A 20,511-nucleotide genomic window follows, 5' to 3' on the forward strand; every position below is an offset into this window, starting at 1 on the left:
GCGTTTTGCTTAGGGAGGTATTAGCTACTCTGGATGATTGCGACCCTTTGGTGATCCCAGAGAAATTGTGTAAAATGGACAAGTACCTAGAGGTCCCGGTTTACACGGATACGTTTCCGGTCCCTAAGAGGATTGCGGATATCGTTACTAGGGATTGGGATAGACCAGGTGTTCCCTTTGCTCCCCCTCCTGTTTTTAAGAAAATGTTCCCCTTACCTGACCCTGTGCGGGACTCGTGACAGACGGTCCCTAAGGTGGAGGGGGCTATTTCTACCCTTGCTAAATGCACAACCATACCAATTGAAGACAGTTGTGCTTTTAAAGACCCTATGGATAAGAAGTTAGAGGGTTTACTTAAGAAAATTTTTGTTCAACAAGGTTTTCTTCTCCAACCTATTGCCTGCATTATTCCTGTAACTACTGCAGCTGCTTTCTGGTTTGAGGCGCTGGAAGACTCGCTCCAGACAGAGACCTCATATGAGGAAATTATGGATAGAATTAAGGCTCTAAAGCTGGCTAATTCTTTTATCACTGACGCCGCTTTCCAAATAGCTAAGTTAGCGGCGAAAAAGTCAGGGTTCGCCATTTTGGCGCACAGGGCGCTATGGCTAAAGTCCTGGTCGGCCGATGTGTCGTCTAAATCCAAGCTTTTGAACATCCCTTTCAAAGGAAAGACCCTCTTCGGGTCTGAATTGAAAGAAATTATTTCAGATATCACCGGGGGAAAAGGCCATGCTCTCCCTCAGGACAAGCCCTTTAAGACAAAGAACAAGGCTAATTTTCGTTCCTTTCGCAATTTCAGGAACGGCCCCGCTTCATCCTCTCCGACTGCAAAGCAAGAGGGTAACGCTTCACAGCCCAAGGCAACCTGGAAACCTTACCAGGGCTGGAATAAGGGTAAACAGGCCAAAAAGCCTGCAGCTGCCACCAAGACAGCATGAAGGGGTAGCCCCCGATCCGGGACCGGATCTAGTAGGAGGCAGACTCTCTCTCTTCGCTCAGGCCTGGGCAAGAGATGTACACGATCCTTGGGCATTAGAGATTGTAGCCCAGGGATACCTTCTAGAATTCAAGGACTCTCCTCCAAGGGGAAGGTTCCACATTTCTCGTCTGTCTACAGATCAGACAAAGAAAGAGGCGTTTTTACGCTGTGTAGAAGATCTACTTACAATGGGAGTGATCCACCCAGTTCCAATGGCAGAACAAGGACTGGGGTTTTATTCAAACCTGTTTGTGGTTCCCAAAAAAGAAGGAACTTTCAGACCAATCCTGGATCTCAAAATTCTAAACAAATTCCTCAGAGTCCCATCATTCAAGATGGAGACCATTCGGACAATCTTACCAATGATCCAGGAGGGTCAATATATGACTACCGTGGATCTAAAGGATGCGTATCTGCATATTCCTATCCACAAAGATCATCACCAGTTTCTCAGGTTCGCCTTTTTGGACAAGCATTATCAGTTTGTGGCTCTTCCTTTCGGGTTGGCCACTGCTCCCAGAATTTTCACAAAGGTGCTAGGGTCCCTCCTGGCGGTGCTAAGACCGCGGGGCATAGCAGTGGCGCCTTACTTAGACGACATCTTAATTCAGGCGTCGACTTTCCAAAGAACCAAATGTCACACGGAGATCGTATTGGCCTTTCTGAGGTCTCACGGGTGGAAGGTGAACGTAAAAAAAGAGTTCTCTCTCTCCCCTCACAAGAGTTCCATTCCTAGGAACTCTGATAGACTCGATAGAAATGAAAATATTTCTGATGGAGGTCAGAAAGTTAAAACTGTTAACTACTTGCCGAGCTCTTCATTCCATTCCTCGGCCATCTGTAGCTCAGTGCATGGAGACAATCAGACTAATGGTAGCGGCAATGGACATAGTCCCTTTTGCTCGGATACACCTCAGACCACTGCAACTATGCATGCTCAAACAATGGAATGGGGATTATGCAGATTTGTCTCCTCAAATTCAGTTGGACCAGGAGACCAGAGATTCTCTTCTCTGGTGGTTGTCTCAGGATCACCTGTCTCAGGGAATATGTTTCCTCAGACCAGAGTGGATCATTGTAACGACCAATGCCAGTCTGTTAGGCTGGGGTGCGGTCTGGGACTCCCTGAAAGCTCAGGGCTTATGGTCTCGGGAAGAAACTCTTCTCCCGATAAACATTCTGGAACTGAGGGCGATATTCAACACTCTTCAGGCATGGCCTCAACTAGCTGCGGCCAAATACATCAGATTTCAGTCGGACAACATCACGACCGTAGCTTACGTCAATCATCAGGGGGGAACAAAGAGTTCCCTAGCAATGACGGAAGTAACCAAAATAATCAGGTGGGCGGAGGATCACTCCTGCCATCTCTCAGCAATTCACATCCCAGGAGTAGACAACTGGGAGGCGGATTTTTTAAGTCGTCAGACTTTTCACCCGGGGGAGTGGGAACTCCACCCAGAGGCATTTGCCCAGCTGACTCAGCTTTGGGGCATTCCAGAGTTGGATCTGATGGCGTCCCGTCAGAACACCAAACTTCCTCTCTACGGGTCCAGGTCCCGGGATCCCAAGGCGGTATTGATAGATGCTCTAGCAGCACTTTGGTCCTTCAATCTGGCTTATGTTTTTCCACCGTTTCCTCTCCTCCCGCGTCTGGTTGCCAGAATCAAGCAGGAGAAGGCTTCGGTGATTCTGATAGCGCCTGCGTGGCCACGCAGGACTTGGTATGCAGACCTAGTGGACATGTCCTCTGTCCCACCATGGACATTGCCAATGAGGCAGGATCTTTTGATACAGGGTCCGTTCAAGCATCCAAATTTAGTTTCTCTACGTCTGACTACTTGGAGATTGAACGCTTAATTCTATCAAAGAGTCAGTTATAGATACTCTGATTCAGGCTAGAAAGCCTGTCACCAGGAAAGTCTACCATAAGATATGGCGGAAATATCTTTGTTGGTGTGAATCCAAGGGTTACTCATGGAGTAAGATTAGGATTCCCGGGATATTGGCTTTTCTCCAAGAAGGATTGGAGAAAGGATGTCAGCTAGTTCCTTAAAAGGACAAATATCTGCTTTGTCTATCCTGTTACACAAGCGTCTGGCAGAGGTACCAGACGTTCAAGCGTTTGTTCAGGCTTTAGTCAGAATCAAGCCTGTCTATAAACCTGTGGCTCCGCCATGGAGTTTGAATCTAGTTCTTTCAGTTCTTCAAGGGGTTCCGTTTGAACCTTTACATTCCAGAGACATTAAGTTATCTTGGAAAGTTTTGTTTTTGATAGCTATCTCTTCTGCTAGAAGAGTTTCAGAATTATCTGCCTTACAATGTGATTCACCTTACCTGGTGTTCCACGCAGATAAGGTAGTTTTGCGTACCAAGCCTGGTTTTCTTCCTAAAGTTGTTTCTAACAAGAATATTAACCAGGAAATTGTTGTTCCTTCTCTGTGTCCTAATACATCTTCGAAGAAGGAACGTCTATTACACAATCTTGATGTAGTTCATGCTTTAAAGTTCTATTTACAAGCAACTAAGGATTTCAGACAAACATCTTCCTTGTTTGTTATCTATTCTGGTAAGAGGAGAGGTCTGAAAGCGACTGCTACCTCTCTTTCCTTTTGGCTGAAAAGCATCATCCGTAAAGTATGAATACGTGGACTGGATACACCTTGCAAGAGAAAACAGAATTTATGCTTACCTGATCAATTACTTTCTCTTGCGGTGTATCCAGTCCACGGCCCGCCCTGGCATTTAAGTCAGGTAAAAATGTTTTTGTTTAAACTACAGTCACCACTGCACCCTATGGTTTCTCCTTTTTCTTCCTAACCTTTGGTCGAATGACTGGGGGGTGGAGATAGAGGGGGAGCTATATGGACAGCTTTGCTATGTGCTCTCTTTGCCACTTCCTGTAGGGAATGAGAATATCCCACAAGTAAAGGATGAATCCGTGGACTGGATACACCGCAAGAAAAAGTAATTTATCAGGTAAGCATAAATTCTGTTTTTTGGTAATCTGTGATTCTTTTATTTTGTTTCCAGATGGTTTCATGTAGAAACCAACTATGATCACTGGACTACTCCACCACCATCAGATGACCGCAGGTATAGAATGTAAAGGTGCAGCAGAGAATATTCATGTATATTCAACCCAGCAACATTCTGTACTCAGTACATACTGCCTCTGCCGTTGTCTTCACATTGCTTAACTAGTAGATAACTATTTATTTTATAAAAAACAGTGTTTATAAGCATAATTCAATTTTATTTCATTCAGTGCCATTCTTGAATATGCATTTTTGTGAAGTGTTGTATATCAAAAGTCTGTTATTAAATTAAATTATTGCATGAAATATATATATATATATATATATATATATATATATATATATATATATATATATATATATATATATATATATATATATATATATATATACAAAATGTTTACTCTGCTTAACATGTTCTATTTTGTCTGTAGTTACAGGTTCCCTTTTCTGAAATCTTCTCCATTATTTTTTGCATTGCTTCAATGATCGCATATCCCCTGTGCCTGAAATCATTAACCATGGCTCATCTGCTTAATCTCTTTTGTATTCTTACCATTTCCTATAACTTTTTCTATTCATTAAAGTGGCACAGAAGTCAAAATTAAAGTAGAGCGCTATCAAGTCTTCTTCCGCTCTAACTTCTTGAAGTCAGCCAGCATGGTCACGCAAACTCCCTTTCCATATAGACTTCTTTGGAGCGCACTAAAAAGCCTCTTCTGGCTTTCGCTCACGCACCTACCCAAAGGTGCACTAGGACAACTGTGCTAAAGCCAAAGGTGCATTAAGAAATATTTCAAATTTCACCTTTGTTCTTCACTTAAATGAATATATATCTATATATTTATGCAGTGTTCTCCCTGGGATCTTTTTAATTTGTGCACCATCCAGCTGATTTTACTGACCAACCGGCTAAAATGAGCTAATATCGGAATTTTTTTCAATGTTTATTGCAATAATTATCATTAAATACATGTGTTTTAAAATTATGCAATTTTTGCTTTGGATAGCAGAAAAAGTTATATTACAAAGTTATACACTGCATCCACCAGACTACTTCATAATGGTGCCTGGATGGCACAATGTTCTGTGGAGAACACTGTTTCTCTCTCTATCTCTCGCTGTCTCTGTCTCTCTTTTTTCTCTCTCTTTTTCTCTATTTTTCTTTTTCTCACAGGGAATGGTTTAAAAGTGTGTGTGTGTGTGTGGTTGTATGTATGCACATGCTTATGTACACATATAAACCCATGTATACACATATTTATACACTTTGAGCCCTTCCCAGTCAAACACCTTTACATATGCAATATCCATTTTAAGTTGTTTAATACATTTGTTTTCATAATTGACATATTTTATGTTGAACCCTTCTCCAAACGTTCTGGGCACACCCGTCAAGAAGCAACAGTCCGGAAGTATATAAAAGTATCAAAACTTTATTCCCACAAATTTAAAAGAATAAGGAGCACCCACAGCACAGAGGAACCTCCCATACGCATTTCAATCTCCCCTGTGCCCTTATTCATTGTCTATCGGCTCCCTCAATTACGGTGCTTCTTATACACATATGGATAATTAGTATACACCTGCTGACTGTCAATAACAGAAAACAAACTTAAGAGATCTTTCAACAGACTATTGATATGAAACGTATCAATTTGCTCACTAGAGTTAATGTCACAGATACAAGAGATTTTACACCAGATAACTTGAATCATCAAGAAAGATTGGCATTGAATGACCTCAGAGTGCTAAATCAATGGGTCAGATCCTACTAATCTATATAGTCTTATTTTACAGGATAGTATCCAAAATGCAGAATTTAAAGTGATCATTTCAAACAAAGGGGCATATAGTCTTATCCTAAATACTCCATTAATACCTATATTGCATAATTTACCCAAACTACACAAGAGTTTACAAAATCCACTTGGAAGACCGCTAGTTGCAGGCCTAGCTTCACTTAATGAGAAGAGATCTTAGTTAGTGGGTGAATTCTTACAACCAATAGTGAAAAACGTATTTGGGTATATACAAGTTACCAGTCATCTGATTAAACACATTTAAGGTCTACAGTGAGAAATTACATATACAGTAAAATTAAATGTCACATCTCTTTGTACCTCTATTCCTCATGACAGGGGTTTGCAGTAATTGAAGTATTATTTGGATCTGTACTCTGACTATGATGAATCTACCATTGATTTTCTATTACAAGCAATTGATTATTTATAGAAGCACAATTTTTTTATATTTGAGAATGCTTACTATCTCCAAAGACGTGGAACTGTTATGGGGACCCTCATATGCGAATCTCTATGTGGGATTCTGGGAGTTGTTCCATATCATTGGAGATGGGAATCCTTTTCGAGCTAACAATCTTTTATGGCAGATTCATAGATGATTTGCTTTTTTTGGGATAATGCCTATGGTGATTTGGAGACGTTTAATGAATATGCAAATCAAAATGATTTAAATGTATCCTTTACAATGTTTGATGATACTGCGATACGTTTTTTACATGTCATAAAAGAGGTTGATGCCAACTCAAATAAGCTGGTTGTGGAACTATATAACTTTACTCCATTTTAAATCTTGTCATCCTAGGCATTTATTAGAATCTCTACCTAGAGGTTAACTTAGAACAAAGAGAAATTGTACCTCAGAGGAATTATACAATACACATAGTGAAAATGTAATGCTTAGGTTACAAAGCAGGGCTTATAGTAATGCTTTATTAAAACAAAGCAAAAAAGTTGTAGATTATATCTCTAGGGATAATCTGTTAAAATAGAGAAACAAGAAATCCAATATGGACAAGAAGCCTTTTATCACAACCTATAGCAGCGAACACTTCCAAATGTGTTCTATAGTCAGAAACAACTTACATATTTTAAAGGGAGACCCTGTTTTAAATAAAAATTAATCTCAGAAGGTTGCAGGTTTGTTTCCTGGAAGGCAAGAACATTGATGAATTTGTTGTCTCCTTTATTAGAGGCAGAAGTACAGAGTACTTAAGAGGATAGGATGTCAAGTGCAGAAAGACAAGATGTAAAGCGTGCTCCTAAATACATCAATGGACTCTTTTTTTTGTTTTGTTTTTTGTTTCATCAGTCACAGGTCATGAGTACAAAATTAAGCATAATATTACATGTAACACCACTCACATTATTTATTTGCTAGCATGTCAGGGATATTATGCCCAGTATGTGGGTAGGTTGAAAAGGGCACTTAGAGACAGTGTCTTAAAACATGTTAGATCAATTGATATTATTATAGCTAGGCATATTAAGACATCACCACAATGCAGGATTACTGAAAGCTCAAGGAGGCATAGATTTAATTAAAAGACATAAAAAAGGCGGTGATACTGAAAGGAGACTTGATAAGCAGGCAGTATTCTGGATATTTCATTTGTATACTAGATCCCCACAAGGTTTAAACTCCACCATGGATGTTAACCTATTTATTTGATAAATTAGTATTTAGGCATATTATTATCATTATACATTTTGATTACAATTTAAGCAACAATGCATTAGCAATTGGTATTCAGCATTTACATAATTAGTCAGCTGGTGTGTACGGATTATCCATATGTGTATAAGTAGCGCAATAATTGAGAACAAGGGCACAGGAACCTCCGAAATACATATGACAGGTTCCTCTATTGTGAGGTTTTAGATAAAGTTCATCATTTCACAACACAAACACCCAAGCGCTACAAAATACGTACTAACCAAAATGAGAATAAGGGATATAGGTATAAAACTTATGTATAAAAAAGTTAAATGAAAATTATCAAAATGCTGAAAGAGTATTCTTGAAAAGCCTAAAAGGGTATTATTTATAAAAAGATTTGTATAGCTTATATGAGCAATGTCAATTTCTTAAAATGTGCAAACAAAAGGACGCAAAAACAGTATTTTTCTGAGTTTAAATCCTCCACGTAGATGGCATTAGTGTTGATACAAGTGTCATGCTTCAGTTCCTTTTGGAGTAGAGATACTTCCAAATCGGAGTACTGCTAGTTTTTTGTCTGTTTTGTGTAACTGTCAGGCCAAGGCATATAATATAGAGATATACAAAAACAGCGCACCTCCTACTCAAGAGTTTTTTATTACACACAAATCTTCCTTCTCATAAGATTCAATAAAAAGTTACTCACATTTGCTGCAAGTATTCAAGCACATCACATAAAATCCAAGCACATCACATAAAATCCACAAAGTGTTCAAAGTTCTCCACTGTGATACGGCTAATAGTCAGAGGTGTGCTGTTTCTTCTGTTAAGTGTGATCAGTCCACGGGTCATCATTACTTCTGGGATATTACTCCTCCCCAACAGGAAGTGCAAGAGGATTCACCCAGCAGAGCTGCATATAGCTCCTCCCCTCTACGTCACTCCCAGTCATTCTCTTGCACCCAACGACTAGATAGGATGTGTGAGAGGACTATGGTGATTATACTTAGTTTTATATCTTCAATCAAAAGTTTGTTATTTTAAAATAGCACCGGAGTGTGTTATTACCTCTCTGGCAGAGTTTGAAGAAGAATCTACCAGAGTTTTGCTATGATTTTAGCCGGAGTAGTTAAGATCATATTGCTGTTCTCGGCCATCTGAGGAGTGAGGTAAACTTCAGATCAGGGGACAGCGGGCAGATGAATCTGCATAGAGGTATGTAGCAGTTTTTATTTTCTGACAATGGAATTGATGAGAAAATCCTGCCATACCGATATAATGTCATGTATGTATACTTTACACTTCAGTATTCTGGGGAATGGTACTTCACTAGAATTACACTGTAAGAAATACATAAAGCTGTTTAATAACTAGAGATTATGTTTAACGTTTTTGCTGGAATGTAAAATCGTTTTCATTTGCTGAGGTACTGTGTGAATAAATGTTTGGGCACTATTTTTCCACTTGGCAGTTGCTTAATCTGTTTTCTTTCATGTAATTAACAAGAGTCCATGAGCTAGTGACGTATGGGATATACATTCCTACCAGGAGGGGCAAAGTTTCCCAAACCTTAAAATGCCTATAAATACACCCCTCACCACACCCACAAATCAGTTTTACAAACTTTGCCTCCAAGGGAGGTGGTGAAGTAAGTTTGTGCTAGATTCTACGTTGATATGCGCTCCGCAGCAAGTTGGAGCCCGGTTTTCCTCTCAGCGTGCAGTGAATGTCAGAGGGATGTGAAGAGAGTATTGCCTATTGAATGCAGTGATCTCCTTCTACGGGATCTATTTCATAAGGTTCTCTGTTATCGGTCGTAGAGATTCATCTCTTACCTCCCTTTTCAGATCGACGATATACTCTTATATTTACCATTTCCTCTACTGATTCTCGTTTCAGTACTGGTTTGGCTTTCTACAAACATGTAGATGAGTGTCCTGGGGTAAGTAAGTCTTATTTTCTGTGACACTCTAAGCTATGGTTGGGCACTTTATTTATAAAGTTCTAAATATATGTATTCAAACATTTATTTGCCTTGACTCAGAATGTTCAACTTTCCTTATTTCCAGACAGTCAGTTTCATATTTGGGATTATGCTTTAAATTATCATATTTTTTCTTACCTCAAAAATTTGACTTTTTTCCCTGTGGGCTGTTAGGCTCGCGGGGGCTGAAAATGCTTCATTTTATTGCGTTATTCTTGGCGCGGACTTTTTTGGCGCAAAAATTCTTTTCCGTTTCCGGCGTCATACGTGTCGCCGGAAGTTGCGTCATTTTTGACGTTATTTTGCGCCAAAAATGTCGGCGTTCCGGATTGTGGCGTCATTTTTGGCGCCAAAAGCATTTAGGCGCCAAATAATGTGGGCGTCTTATTTGGCGCCAAAAAATATGGGCGTCGCTTTTGTCTCCACATTATTTCAGTCTCATTTTTCATTTGCTTCTGGTTGCTAGAAGCTTGATGTTTGGCATTTTTTTCCCATTCCTGAAACTGTCTTATAAGGAATTTGATCTATTTTGCTTTATATGTTGTTTTTTTCTCTTACATATTGCAAGATGTCTCACGTTGCATCTGAGCCAGAAGATACTACAGGAAAACCACTGCCTGCTGGATCTACCAAAGCTAAGTGTATCTGCTGTAAACTTTTGGTAGCTATTCCTCCAGCTGTTGTTTGTAATAATTGTCATGACAAACTTGTTAAAGCAGATAATATTTCCTTTAGTGATGTACCATTGCCTGTTGCAGTTCCCTCAACATCTAAGGTGCAGAATGTTCCTGATAACATAAGAGATTTTGTTTCTGAATCCATAAAGAAGGCTTTGTCTGTTATTTCTCCTTCTAGTAAACGTAAAAAGTCTTTTAAATCTTCTCTCTCTACAGATGAATTTTTAAATGAACACCATCATTCTGATTCTTTGGACTCTTCTGGTTCAGAGGATTCTATCTCAGAGATTGATGCTGATAAATCTTCATATTTATTTAAGATGGAATTTATTCGCTCTTTACTTAAAGAAGTACTAATTGCTTTAGAAATAGAGGATTCTAGTCCTCTTGATACTAATTCTATACGTTTGGATAAGGTTTTTAAAGCTCCTGCGGTTATTCCAGAAGTCTTTCCTGTTCCTAATGCTATTTCTGCAGTAATTTCTAAGGAATGGGATAAATTGGGTAATTCATTTACTCCTTCTAAACGTTTTAAGCAATTATATCCTGTTCCGCCTGACAGGTTAGAATTTTGGGACAAAATCCCTAAAGTTGATGGGGCTATTTCTACCCTTGCTAAACGTACTACCATTCCTACGTCAGATGGTACCTCGTTTAAGGATCCTTTAGATAGAAAAATTGAATCTTTTCTAAGAAAAGCTTATCTATGTTCAGGTAATCTTCTTAGACCTGCTATATCATTGGCTGATGTTGCTGCAGCTTCAACTTTTTGGTTGGAAACTCTAGCGCAACAAGTAACAAATCGTGATTCTCATGATATTATTATTCTTCTCCAGCATGCTAATAATTTCATCTGTGATGCCATTTTTGATATTATTAGAGTTGATGTTAGGTTTATGTCTCTGGCTATCTTAGCCAGAAGAGCTTTATGGCTTAAGACCTGGAATGCTGATATGGCTTCTAAATCAACTCTACTTTCCATTTCTTTCCAGGGAAACAAATTATTTGGTTCTCAGTTGGATTCTATTATTTCAACTGTTACTGGTGGGAAAGGAACTTTTTTACCACAGGATAAAAAGTCTAAAGGTAAAAACAGGGCTAACAATCGTTTTCGTTCCTTTCGTTTCAACAAAGAACAAAAGCCTGATCCTTCGTCCTCAGGAGCAGTTTCAGTTTGGAAACCATCTCCAGTCTGGAATAAATTCAAGCCTGCTAGAAAGGCAAAGCCTGCTTCTAAGTTCACATGAAGGTACGGCCCTCATTCCAGTTCAGCTGGTAGGGGGCAGGTTACGTTTTTTCAAAGAAATTTGGATCAATTCTGTTCACAATCTTTGGATTCAGAACATTGTTTCAGAAGGGTACAGAATTGGTTTCAAGATGAGACCTCCTGCAAAGAGATTTTTTCTTTCCCATGTCCCAGTAAATCCAGTGAAAGCTCAAGCATTTCTGAATTGTGTTTCAGATCTAGAGTTGGCTGGAGTAATTATGCCAGTTCCAGTTCCGGAACAGGGGATGGGGTTTTATTCAAATCTCTTTATTGTACCAAAGAAGGAGAATTCCTTCAGACCAGTTCTGGATCTAAAATTATTGAATCGTTATGTAAGGATACCAACGTTCAAGATGGTAACTGTAAGGACTATATTGCCTTTTGTTCAGCAAGGGAATTATATGTCCACAATAGATTTACAGGATGCATATCTGCATATTCCGATTCATCCAGATCATTATCAGTTCCTGAGATTCTCTTTTCTAGACAAGCATTACCAATTTGTGGCTCTACCGTTTGGCCTTGCTACAGCTCCAAGAATTTTCACAAAGATTCTCGGTGCCCTTCTGTCTGTAATCAGAGAACAGGGTATTGTGGTATTTCCTTATTTGGACGATATCTTGGTACTTGCTCAGTCCTTTACATTTAGCAGAGTCTCATACGAATCGACTTGTGTTGTTTCTTCAAGATCATGGTTGGAGGATCAATTTACCAAAAAGTTCTTTGATTCCTCAAACAAGGGTAACCTTTCTGGGTTTCCAGATAGATTCAGTGTCCATGACTCTGTCTTTAACAGACAAGAGACGTCTAAAATTGATTACAGCCTGTCGAAACCTTCAGTCTCAATCATTCCCTTCGGTAGCCTTATGCATGGAAATTCTAGGTCTTATGACTGCTGCATCGGACGCGATCCCCTTTGCTCGTTTTCACATGCGACCTCTTCAGCTCTGTATGCTGAACCAATGGTGCAGGGATTACACGAAGATATATCAATTAATATCTTTAAAACCGATTGTTCGGCACTCTCTAACGTGGTGGACAGATCACCTTCGTTTAATTCAGGGGGCTTCTTTTGTTCTTCCGACCTGGACTGTAATTTCAACAGATGCAAGTCTCACAGGTTGGGGAGCTGTGTGGGGATCTCTGACGGCACAAGGAGTTTGGGAATCTCAGGAGGTGAGATTACCGATCAATATCTTGGAACTCCGTGCAGTTTTCAGAGTTCTTCAGTTTTGGCCTCTTCTGAAGAGAGAATCGTTCATTTGTTTTCAGACAGACAATGTCACAACTGTGGCATACATCAATCATCAAGGAGGGACTCACAGTCCTCTGGCTATGAAAGAAGTATCTCAAATTTTGGTTTGGGCAGAATCCAGCTCCTGTCTAATCTCTGCGGTTCATATCCCAGGTGTAGACAATTGGGAAGCGGATTATCTCAGTCGCCAAACGTTGCATCCGGGCGAATGGTCTCTTCACCCAGAGGTATTTCTTCAGATTGTTCAAATGTGGGGGCTCCCAGAGATAGATCTGATGGCCTCTCATCTAAACAAGAAACTTCCCAGGTATCTGTCCAGATCCCGGGATCCTCAGGCAGAGGCAGTGGATGCATTATCACTTCCTTGGAAGTATCATCCTGCCTATATCTTTCCGCCTCTAGTTCTTCTTCCAAGAGTAATCTCCAAGATTCCGAGGGAATGCTCGTTTGTTCTGCTAATAGCTCCGGCATGGCCTCACAGGTTTTGGTATGCGGATCTTGTCCGGATGGCATCTTGCCAACCATGGACTCTTCCGTTAAGACCAGACCTTCTGTCACAAGGTCCTTTTTTCCATCCGGATCTGAAATCCTTAAATTTAAAGGTATGGAGATTGAACGCTTGATTCTTGGTCATAGAGGTTTCTCTGACTCCGTGATTAATACTATGTTACAGGCTCGTAAATCTGTATCTCGAGAGATATATTATAGAGTCTGGAAGACTTATATTTCTTGGTGTCTTTTTCATCATTTTTCTTGGCATTCTTTTAGAATACCGAGAATTTTACAGTTTCTTCAGGATGGTTTAGATAAGGGTTTGTCCGCAAGTTCTTTGAAAGGACAAATCTCCGCTCTTTCTGTTCTTTTTCACAGAAAGATTGCTATTCTTCCTGATATTCATTGCTTTGTACAAGCTTTGGTTCGTATAAAACCTGTCATTAAGTCAATTTCTCCTCCTTGGAGTTTGAATTTGATTCTGGGAGCTCTTCAAGCTCCTCCGTTTGAACCTATGCATTCATTGGACATTAAATTACTTTCTTGGAAAGTTTTGTTCCTTTTGGCCATCTCTTCTGCTAGAAGAGTTTCTGAATTATCTGCTCTTTCGTGTGAGTCTCCTTTTCTGATTTTTCATCAGGATAAGGCGGTGTTGCGAACTTCTTTTGAATTTTTACCTAAAGTTGTGAATTCCAACAACATTAGTAGAGAAATTGTGGTTCCTTCATTATGTCCTAATCCTAAGAATTCTAAGGAGAAATCATTGCATTCTTTGGATGTTGTTAGAGCTTTGAAATATTATGTTGAAGCTACGAAATCTTTCCGTAAGACTTCTAGTCTATTTGTTATCTTTTCCGGTTCTAGGAAAGGCCAGAAAGCTTCTGCCATTTCTTTGGCATCTTGGTTGAAATCTTTAATTCATCTTGCCTATGTTGAGTCGGGTAAAATTCCGCCTCAGAGAATTACAGCTCATTCTACTAGGTCAGTATCTACTTCCTGGGCGTTTAGGAATGAAGCTTCGGTTGACCAGATCTGCAAAGCAGCAACTTGGTCCTCTTTGCATACTTTTACTAAATTCTACCATTTTGATGTGTTTTCTTCTTCTGAAGCAGTTTTTGGTAGAAAAGTTCTTCAGGCAGCGGTTTCAGTTTGAATCTTCTGCTTATGTTTTTTGTTAAACTTTATTTTGGGTGTGGATTATTTTCAGCAGGAATTGGCTGTCTTTATTTTATCCCTCCCTCTCTAGTGACTCTTGTGTGGAAAGATCCACATCTTGGGTAGTCATTATCCCATACGTCACTAGCTCATGGACTCTTGTTAATTACATGAAAGAAAACATAATTTATGTAAGAACTTACCTGATAAATTCATTTCTTTCATATTAACAAGAGTCCATGAGGCCCACCCTTTTTTGTGGTGGTTATGATTTTTTTGTATAAAGCACAATTATTCCAATTCCTTATTTTATATGCTTCGCACTTTTTTTCTTATCACCCCACTTCTTGGCTATTCGTTAAACTGATTTGTGGGTGTGGTGAGGGGTGTATTTATAGGCATTTTAAGGTTTGGGAAACTTTGCCCCTCCTGGTAGGAATGTATATCCCATACGTCACTAGCTCATGGACTCTTGTTAATATGAAAGAAATGAATTTATCAGGTAAGTTCTTACATAAATTATGTTTTTCTGACAGTTTCTGTTCTCCCTCACTGCTTTGTGTGAGGGGGAGGGGCTGTTTTTTGGCGCTTTTACTATGCATCAAATATTTCAGTCAGCAACTCATTGTATTCCCTGCATGATCCGGTTCATCTCTACAGAGCTCAGGGGTCTTCAAAACTTATTTTGAGGGAGGTAATTTCTCTCAGCAGAGCTGTGAGAATTGTAGTTTGACTGAGATAAAAAACGTTTATTCTGTAATTTGTTTCCTGCTTTCAGAATTTGTTATCTTTGCTAATGGGATTAAACCTTTGCTAAAGTTGTGTTGTTTACAAGGATTGAGGCTATAACTGTTTCAATTTATTAATTTTCAACTGTCATAGATCTTCTGTGCTTCTTAAAGGCACAGTACGTTTTAATATTATTCTAATTGAATTGTATTTCCAAGTTGCAAGTTTATTTGCTAGTGTGTTAAACATGTCTGATTCAGAGGATGATACCTGTGTCATTTGTTGCAATGCCAAAGTGGAGCCCAATAGAAATTTATGTACTAACTGTATTGATGCTACTTTAAATAAAAGTCAATCTGTACAAATTGAACAAATTTCACCAAACAACGAGGGGAGAGTTATGCCGACTAACTCGCCTCACGTGTCAGTACCTACATCTCCCGCTCAGAGGGAGGTGCGTGATATTGTAGCGCTGAGTACATCTGGGCGGCCATTACAAATCACATTACAGGATATGGCTACTGTTATGACTGAGGTTTTGGCTAAATTACCAGAACTAAGAGGTAAGCGTGATCACTCTGGGGTGAGAACAGAGTGCGCTGATAATATTAGGGCCATGTCAGACACTGCGTCACAGGTGGCAGAACATGAGGACGGAGAACTTCATTCTGTGGGTGACGGTTCTGATCCAAACAGACTGGATTCAGATATTTCAAATTTTAAATTTAAACTGGAAAACCTCCGTGTATTACTAGGGGAGGTGTTAGCTGCTCTGAATGATTGTAACACAGTTGCAATACCAGAGAAAATGTGTAGGTTGGATAAATATTTTGCGGTAGGTACCGACGAGTACTGAGGTTTTTCCTATACCTAAGAGACTTACTGAAATTGTTACTAAGGAGTGGGATAGACCCGGTGTGCCGTTCTCACCCCCTCCGATATTTAGAAAAATGTTTCCAATAGACGCCACCACAAGGGACTTATGGCAAACGGTCCCTAAGGTGGAGGGAGCAGTTTCTACCTTAGCTAAGCGTACCACTATCCCGGTGGAGGATAGCTGTGCTTTTTCAGATCCAATGGATAAAAAGTTAGAGGGTTACCTTAAGAAAATGTTTGTTCAACAAGGTTTTATATTGCAACCCCTTGCATGCATTGCGCCAATCACGGCTGCAGCGGCATTCTGGATTGAGTCTCTGGAAGAGAACATTGGTTCAGCTACTCTGGACGACATTACGGACAGGCTTAGAGTCCTTAAACTAGCTAATTCATTAATTTCGGAGGCCGTAGTACATCTTACTAAACTTACGGCGAAGAATTCAGGATTCGCCATTCAGGCACGCAGGGCGCTGTGGCTAAAATCCTGGTCAGCTGATGTTACTTCTAAGTCTAAATTGCTTAATATACCTTTCAAAGGGCAGACCTTATTCGGGCCCGGGTTGAAAGAGATTATCGCTGACATTACAGGAGGTAAAGGCCATGCCCTGCCTCAGGACAAAGCCAAAGCCAAGACTAGAAATGAAGATTTACCTGACAGAGGACAGGCTAACAAGACTTCAAAGTGCTTGCCGCACCCTTCATTCCATTCAACACCCGTCAGTGGCTCAATGCATGGAGGTAATCGGCTTAATGGTAGCGGCAATGGACATAGTACCCCTTTGCACGCTTACACCTCAGACCACTGCAACTGTGCATGCTAAGTCAGTGGAATGGGGATTACTCAGACTTATCCCCTTCTCTGAATCTGGATCAAGAGACCAGAAATTCTCTTCTATGGTGGCTTTCTCGGCCACATCTGTCCAGGGGGATGCCATTCAGCAGACCAGACTGGACAATTGTAACAACAGACGCCAGCCTTCTAGGTTGGGGTGCCGTCTGGAATTCTCTGAAGGCTCAGGGACAATGGAGTCAGGAGGAGAGTCTCCTGCCAATAAACATTCTGGAATTGAGAGCAGTTCTCAATGCCCTCCTGGCTTGGCCCCAGTTGACAACTCGGGGGTTCATCAGGTTTCAGTCGGACAACATCACGACTGTAGCTTACATCAACCATCAGGGAGGGACAAGAAGCTCCCTAGCTATGATGGAAGTATCAAAGATAATTTGCTGGGCAGAGTCTCACTCTTGCCACCTGTCAGCAATCCACATCCCGGGAGTGGAGAACTGGGAGGCGGATTTCTTAAGTCGTCAGACTTTTCATCCGGGGGAGTGGGAACTTCATCCGGAGGTCTTTGCCCAAATACTTCGACGTTGGGGCAAACCAGAGATAGATCTCATGGCATCTCGACAGAACGCCAAGCTTCCTCGTTACGGGTCCAGATCCAGGGATCCAGGAGCAGTCCTGATAGATGCTCTGACAGCACCTTGGGACTTCAGGATGGCTTACGTGTTTCCACCCTTCCCGTTGCTTCCTCGATTGATTGCCAGAATCAAACAAGAGAGAGCATCAGTGATTCTAATAGCACCTGCGTGGCCACGCAGGACTTGGTATGCAGACCTGGTGGACATGTCATCCTGTCCACCTTGGTCTCTACCTCTGAAACAGGACCTTCTGATACAGGGTCCCTTCAAACATCAAAATCTAACTTCTCTGAAGCTGACTGCTTGGAAATTGAACGCTTGATTTTATCAAGACGTGGATTTTCTGAGTCAGTTATTGATACCTTAATACAGGCTAGGAAACCTGTTACCAGAAAGATTTACCATAAGATATGGCGTAAATACCTATATTGGTGTGAATCCAAAGGTTACTCTTGGAGTAAGGTTAGGATTCCTAGGATATTGTCTTTTCTACAAGAAGGTTTAGAAAAGGGTTTATCTGCTAGTTCATTAAAGGGACAGATCTCAGCTCTGTCCATTCTGTTACACAAACGTCTGTCAGAAGTTCCTGACGTCCAGGCTTTTTGTCAGGCTTTGGCCAGGATTAAGCCTGTGTTTAAAACTGTTGCTCCACCATGGAGTTTAAACCTTGTTCTTAATGTTTTACAGGGCGTTCCGTTTGAACCCCTTCATTCCATTGATATAAAGTTGTTATCTTGGAAAGTTCTATTTTTAATGGCTATTTCCTCGGCTCGAAGAGTCTCTGAATTATCAGCCTTACATTGTGATTCTCCTTATTTGATTTTTCATTCGGATAAGGTAGTCCTGCGTACTAAACCTGGGTTCTTACCTAAGGTAGTTACTAACAGGAATATCAATCAAGAGATTGTTGTTCCTTCTTTATGCCCAAATCCTTCTTCAAAGAAGGAACGTCTACTGCACAACCTGGATGTAGTCCGTGCTCTAAAATTTTACTTACAGGCAACTAAGGAATTTCGACAAACGTCTTCTCTGTTTGTCATTTACTCTGGGCAGAGGAGAGGTCAAAAAGCTTCCGCTACCTCTCTTTCTTTTTGGCTTCGTAGCATAATTCGTTTAGCTTATGAGACTGCTGGACAGCAGCCTCCTGAAAGAATTACAGCTCATTCTACTAGAGCTGTGGCTTCCACTTGGGCCTTCAAGAATGAGGCCTCTGTTGAACAGATTTGCAAGGCTGCAACTTGGTCTTCGCTTCATACTTTTTCCAAATTTTACAAATTTGACACTTTTGCTTCATCGGAGGCTATTTTTGGGAGAAAGGTTCTTCAGGCAGTGGTTCCTTCTGTATAAAGAGCCTGCCTATCCCTCCCGTCATCCGTGTACTTTTGCTTTGGTATTGGTATCCCAGAAGTAATGATGACCCGTGGACTGATCACACTTAACAGAAGAAAACATAATTTATGCTTACCTGATAAATTCCTTTCTTCTGTAGTGTGATCAGTCCACGGCCCGCCCTGTTTTTAAGGCAGGTAAATATTTTTTAATTTATACTCCAGTCACCACTTCACCCTTGGCTTTTCCTTTCTCGTTGGTCCTTGGTCGAATGACTGGGAGTGACGTAGAGGGGAGGAGCTATATGCAGCTCTGCTGGGTGAATCCTCTTGCACTTCCTGTTGGGGAGGAGTAATATCCCAGAAGTAATGATGACCCGTGGACTGATCACACTACAGAAGAAAGGAATTTATCAGGTAAGCATAAATTATGTTTTTTGTATCGTTGTAGATTCTGAACTTTATCTACTTGTGATTTTACTGTGCTCAGGGTGCTCATAATACTTTTAAACTTGCTGGAATAAAGTTTTGATTAGTTTATATACTTCCGTACTGTCGCTTCTTGACTGGTGTGTCCGGGTTTTTTTGGAGTATGGTCTAGTTTGCCTGTTGTGACAGACTCCTAGTGCATCCAGCGTTCACCTGAGTATGTCAGTGTCTCAGCTGAAGAACTTGATGGGGCTCTATTAAGGACTAGAGCGCTCCAGTTCTAATCTAATAATGTATATTGAATATGTTTATATTTAAGTAGAATGCTTTTATTGTAACCCTAACACTTCAGGTCTCAAGTAGCGCTGTTATGTATTGCACTTGAGCGCAACGCATAACTTTTCAACTTGTAATATGAGCAATGTTTAGCACTGCCTTGCTTTCCATTGAATGTATAGGATGTCGGCTGTGCTAAACAATCTCTGGTTATTCAGTTTTATCATTCACTTGTAAAACCAGTATTGTGCACTAATCCTATCAAGGTCCAGTAATATTGATAGCCTACCCTGCTTTATCAATAGCACTCCACTTGTAATCTTCTAGGCTTATATGTATAAACATTGTTGAAACACTTCTTCTAGTGCAGGGGTCAGTAATCCATCATACTAGTGTTATATGTGGCACTTAGAGTGAGTTTTAATAGCTGCACCAAGCGGTGACAAAGCTCTTGTAAGATTGTTGCCTGGCTGCCACATTGTGTATCCACCTCTTCATTTCCCTTGCACAGTACTTGAGAGACAGCACACCATGTGCACAGGAAACCAAGCAGATAGTAGCCAAGATGTCCAGTGGAGGCCGATACTTGGGGTACGTCAGAGTCAGGGGTTTAAGATCTGATGTGAGACTTACCAAAGCTAAAGGACCAAGGGACTGAAATCTGAAGTCTAATGAGGGAATGGGAGTGGCAGAGGGGCTTAATGTTATTTATTATTATATATATGTTAGTTATTTATTATTATTATAAAATATTAATTTACATGATTTATGAAACTTTATTAATAAAATGTAATCTAAGATGTAGAGCACATCACTTATAAAAGGTTGCTAACCCCTGATATAGTGCTTAAAACTCATGCACACTTCTGAGCATCTCTCAGTATCCTGGAAAGAAGTGAAGTTTCAACAAAGAATACCAAAAGAAATTTGATAAAAGCAGTAAACTGAATTTTGTTTTTAATTACACGCTCTGTCTAAATTAAGGAAGTTTTTCATTTTCAATGTCATGTCCATTTAATAAAAAGGACATTACATTGAAACGTAACCCCTATAAAATATTTACCATAATATGAAAAAACAGTTACATTATTTTTTCTGCAGTGTGAAAAGATAAAGTGGATAATATTATGCTATAGTTTACA

The 20,511-nt window shown here is 40.2% G+C and overlaps 1 protein-coding gene across 1 annotated transcript in view; it reads left to right on the forward strand.

Annotated features, from left to right (window-relative positions):
* NAAA (N-acylethanolamine acid amidase) overlaps positions 1-20,511 on the forward strand; it is a 64,659-nt gene that overhangs the window by 35,860 nt on the left and 8,288 nt on the right. Inside the window, exon 7 of the mRNA XM_053703400.1 lies at positions 4,016-4,078. Within this exon, the coding sequence (XP_053559375.1) occupies positions 4,016-4,078 (63 nt within the window). The remainder of the gene's footprint in view (positions 1-4,015; positions 4,079-20,511) is intronic.

Source organism: Bombina bombina, chromosome 2 (genome assembly GCF_027579735.1).
Source record: "Bombina bombina isolate aBomBom1 chromosome 2, aBomBom1.pri, whole genome shotgun sequence".
NCBI classification, from domain to species: Eukaryota; Metazoa; Chordata; class Amphibia; order Anura; family Bombinatoridae; genus Bombina; species Bombina bombina.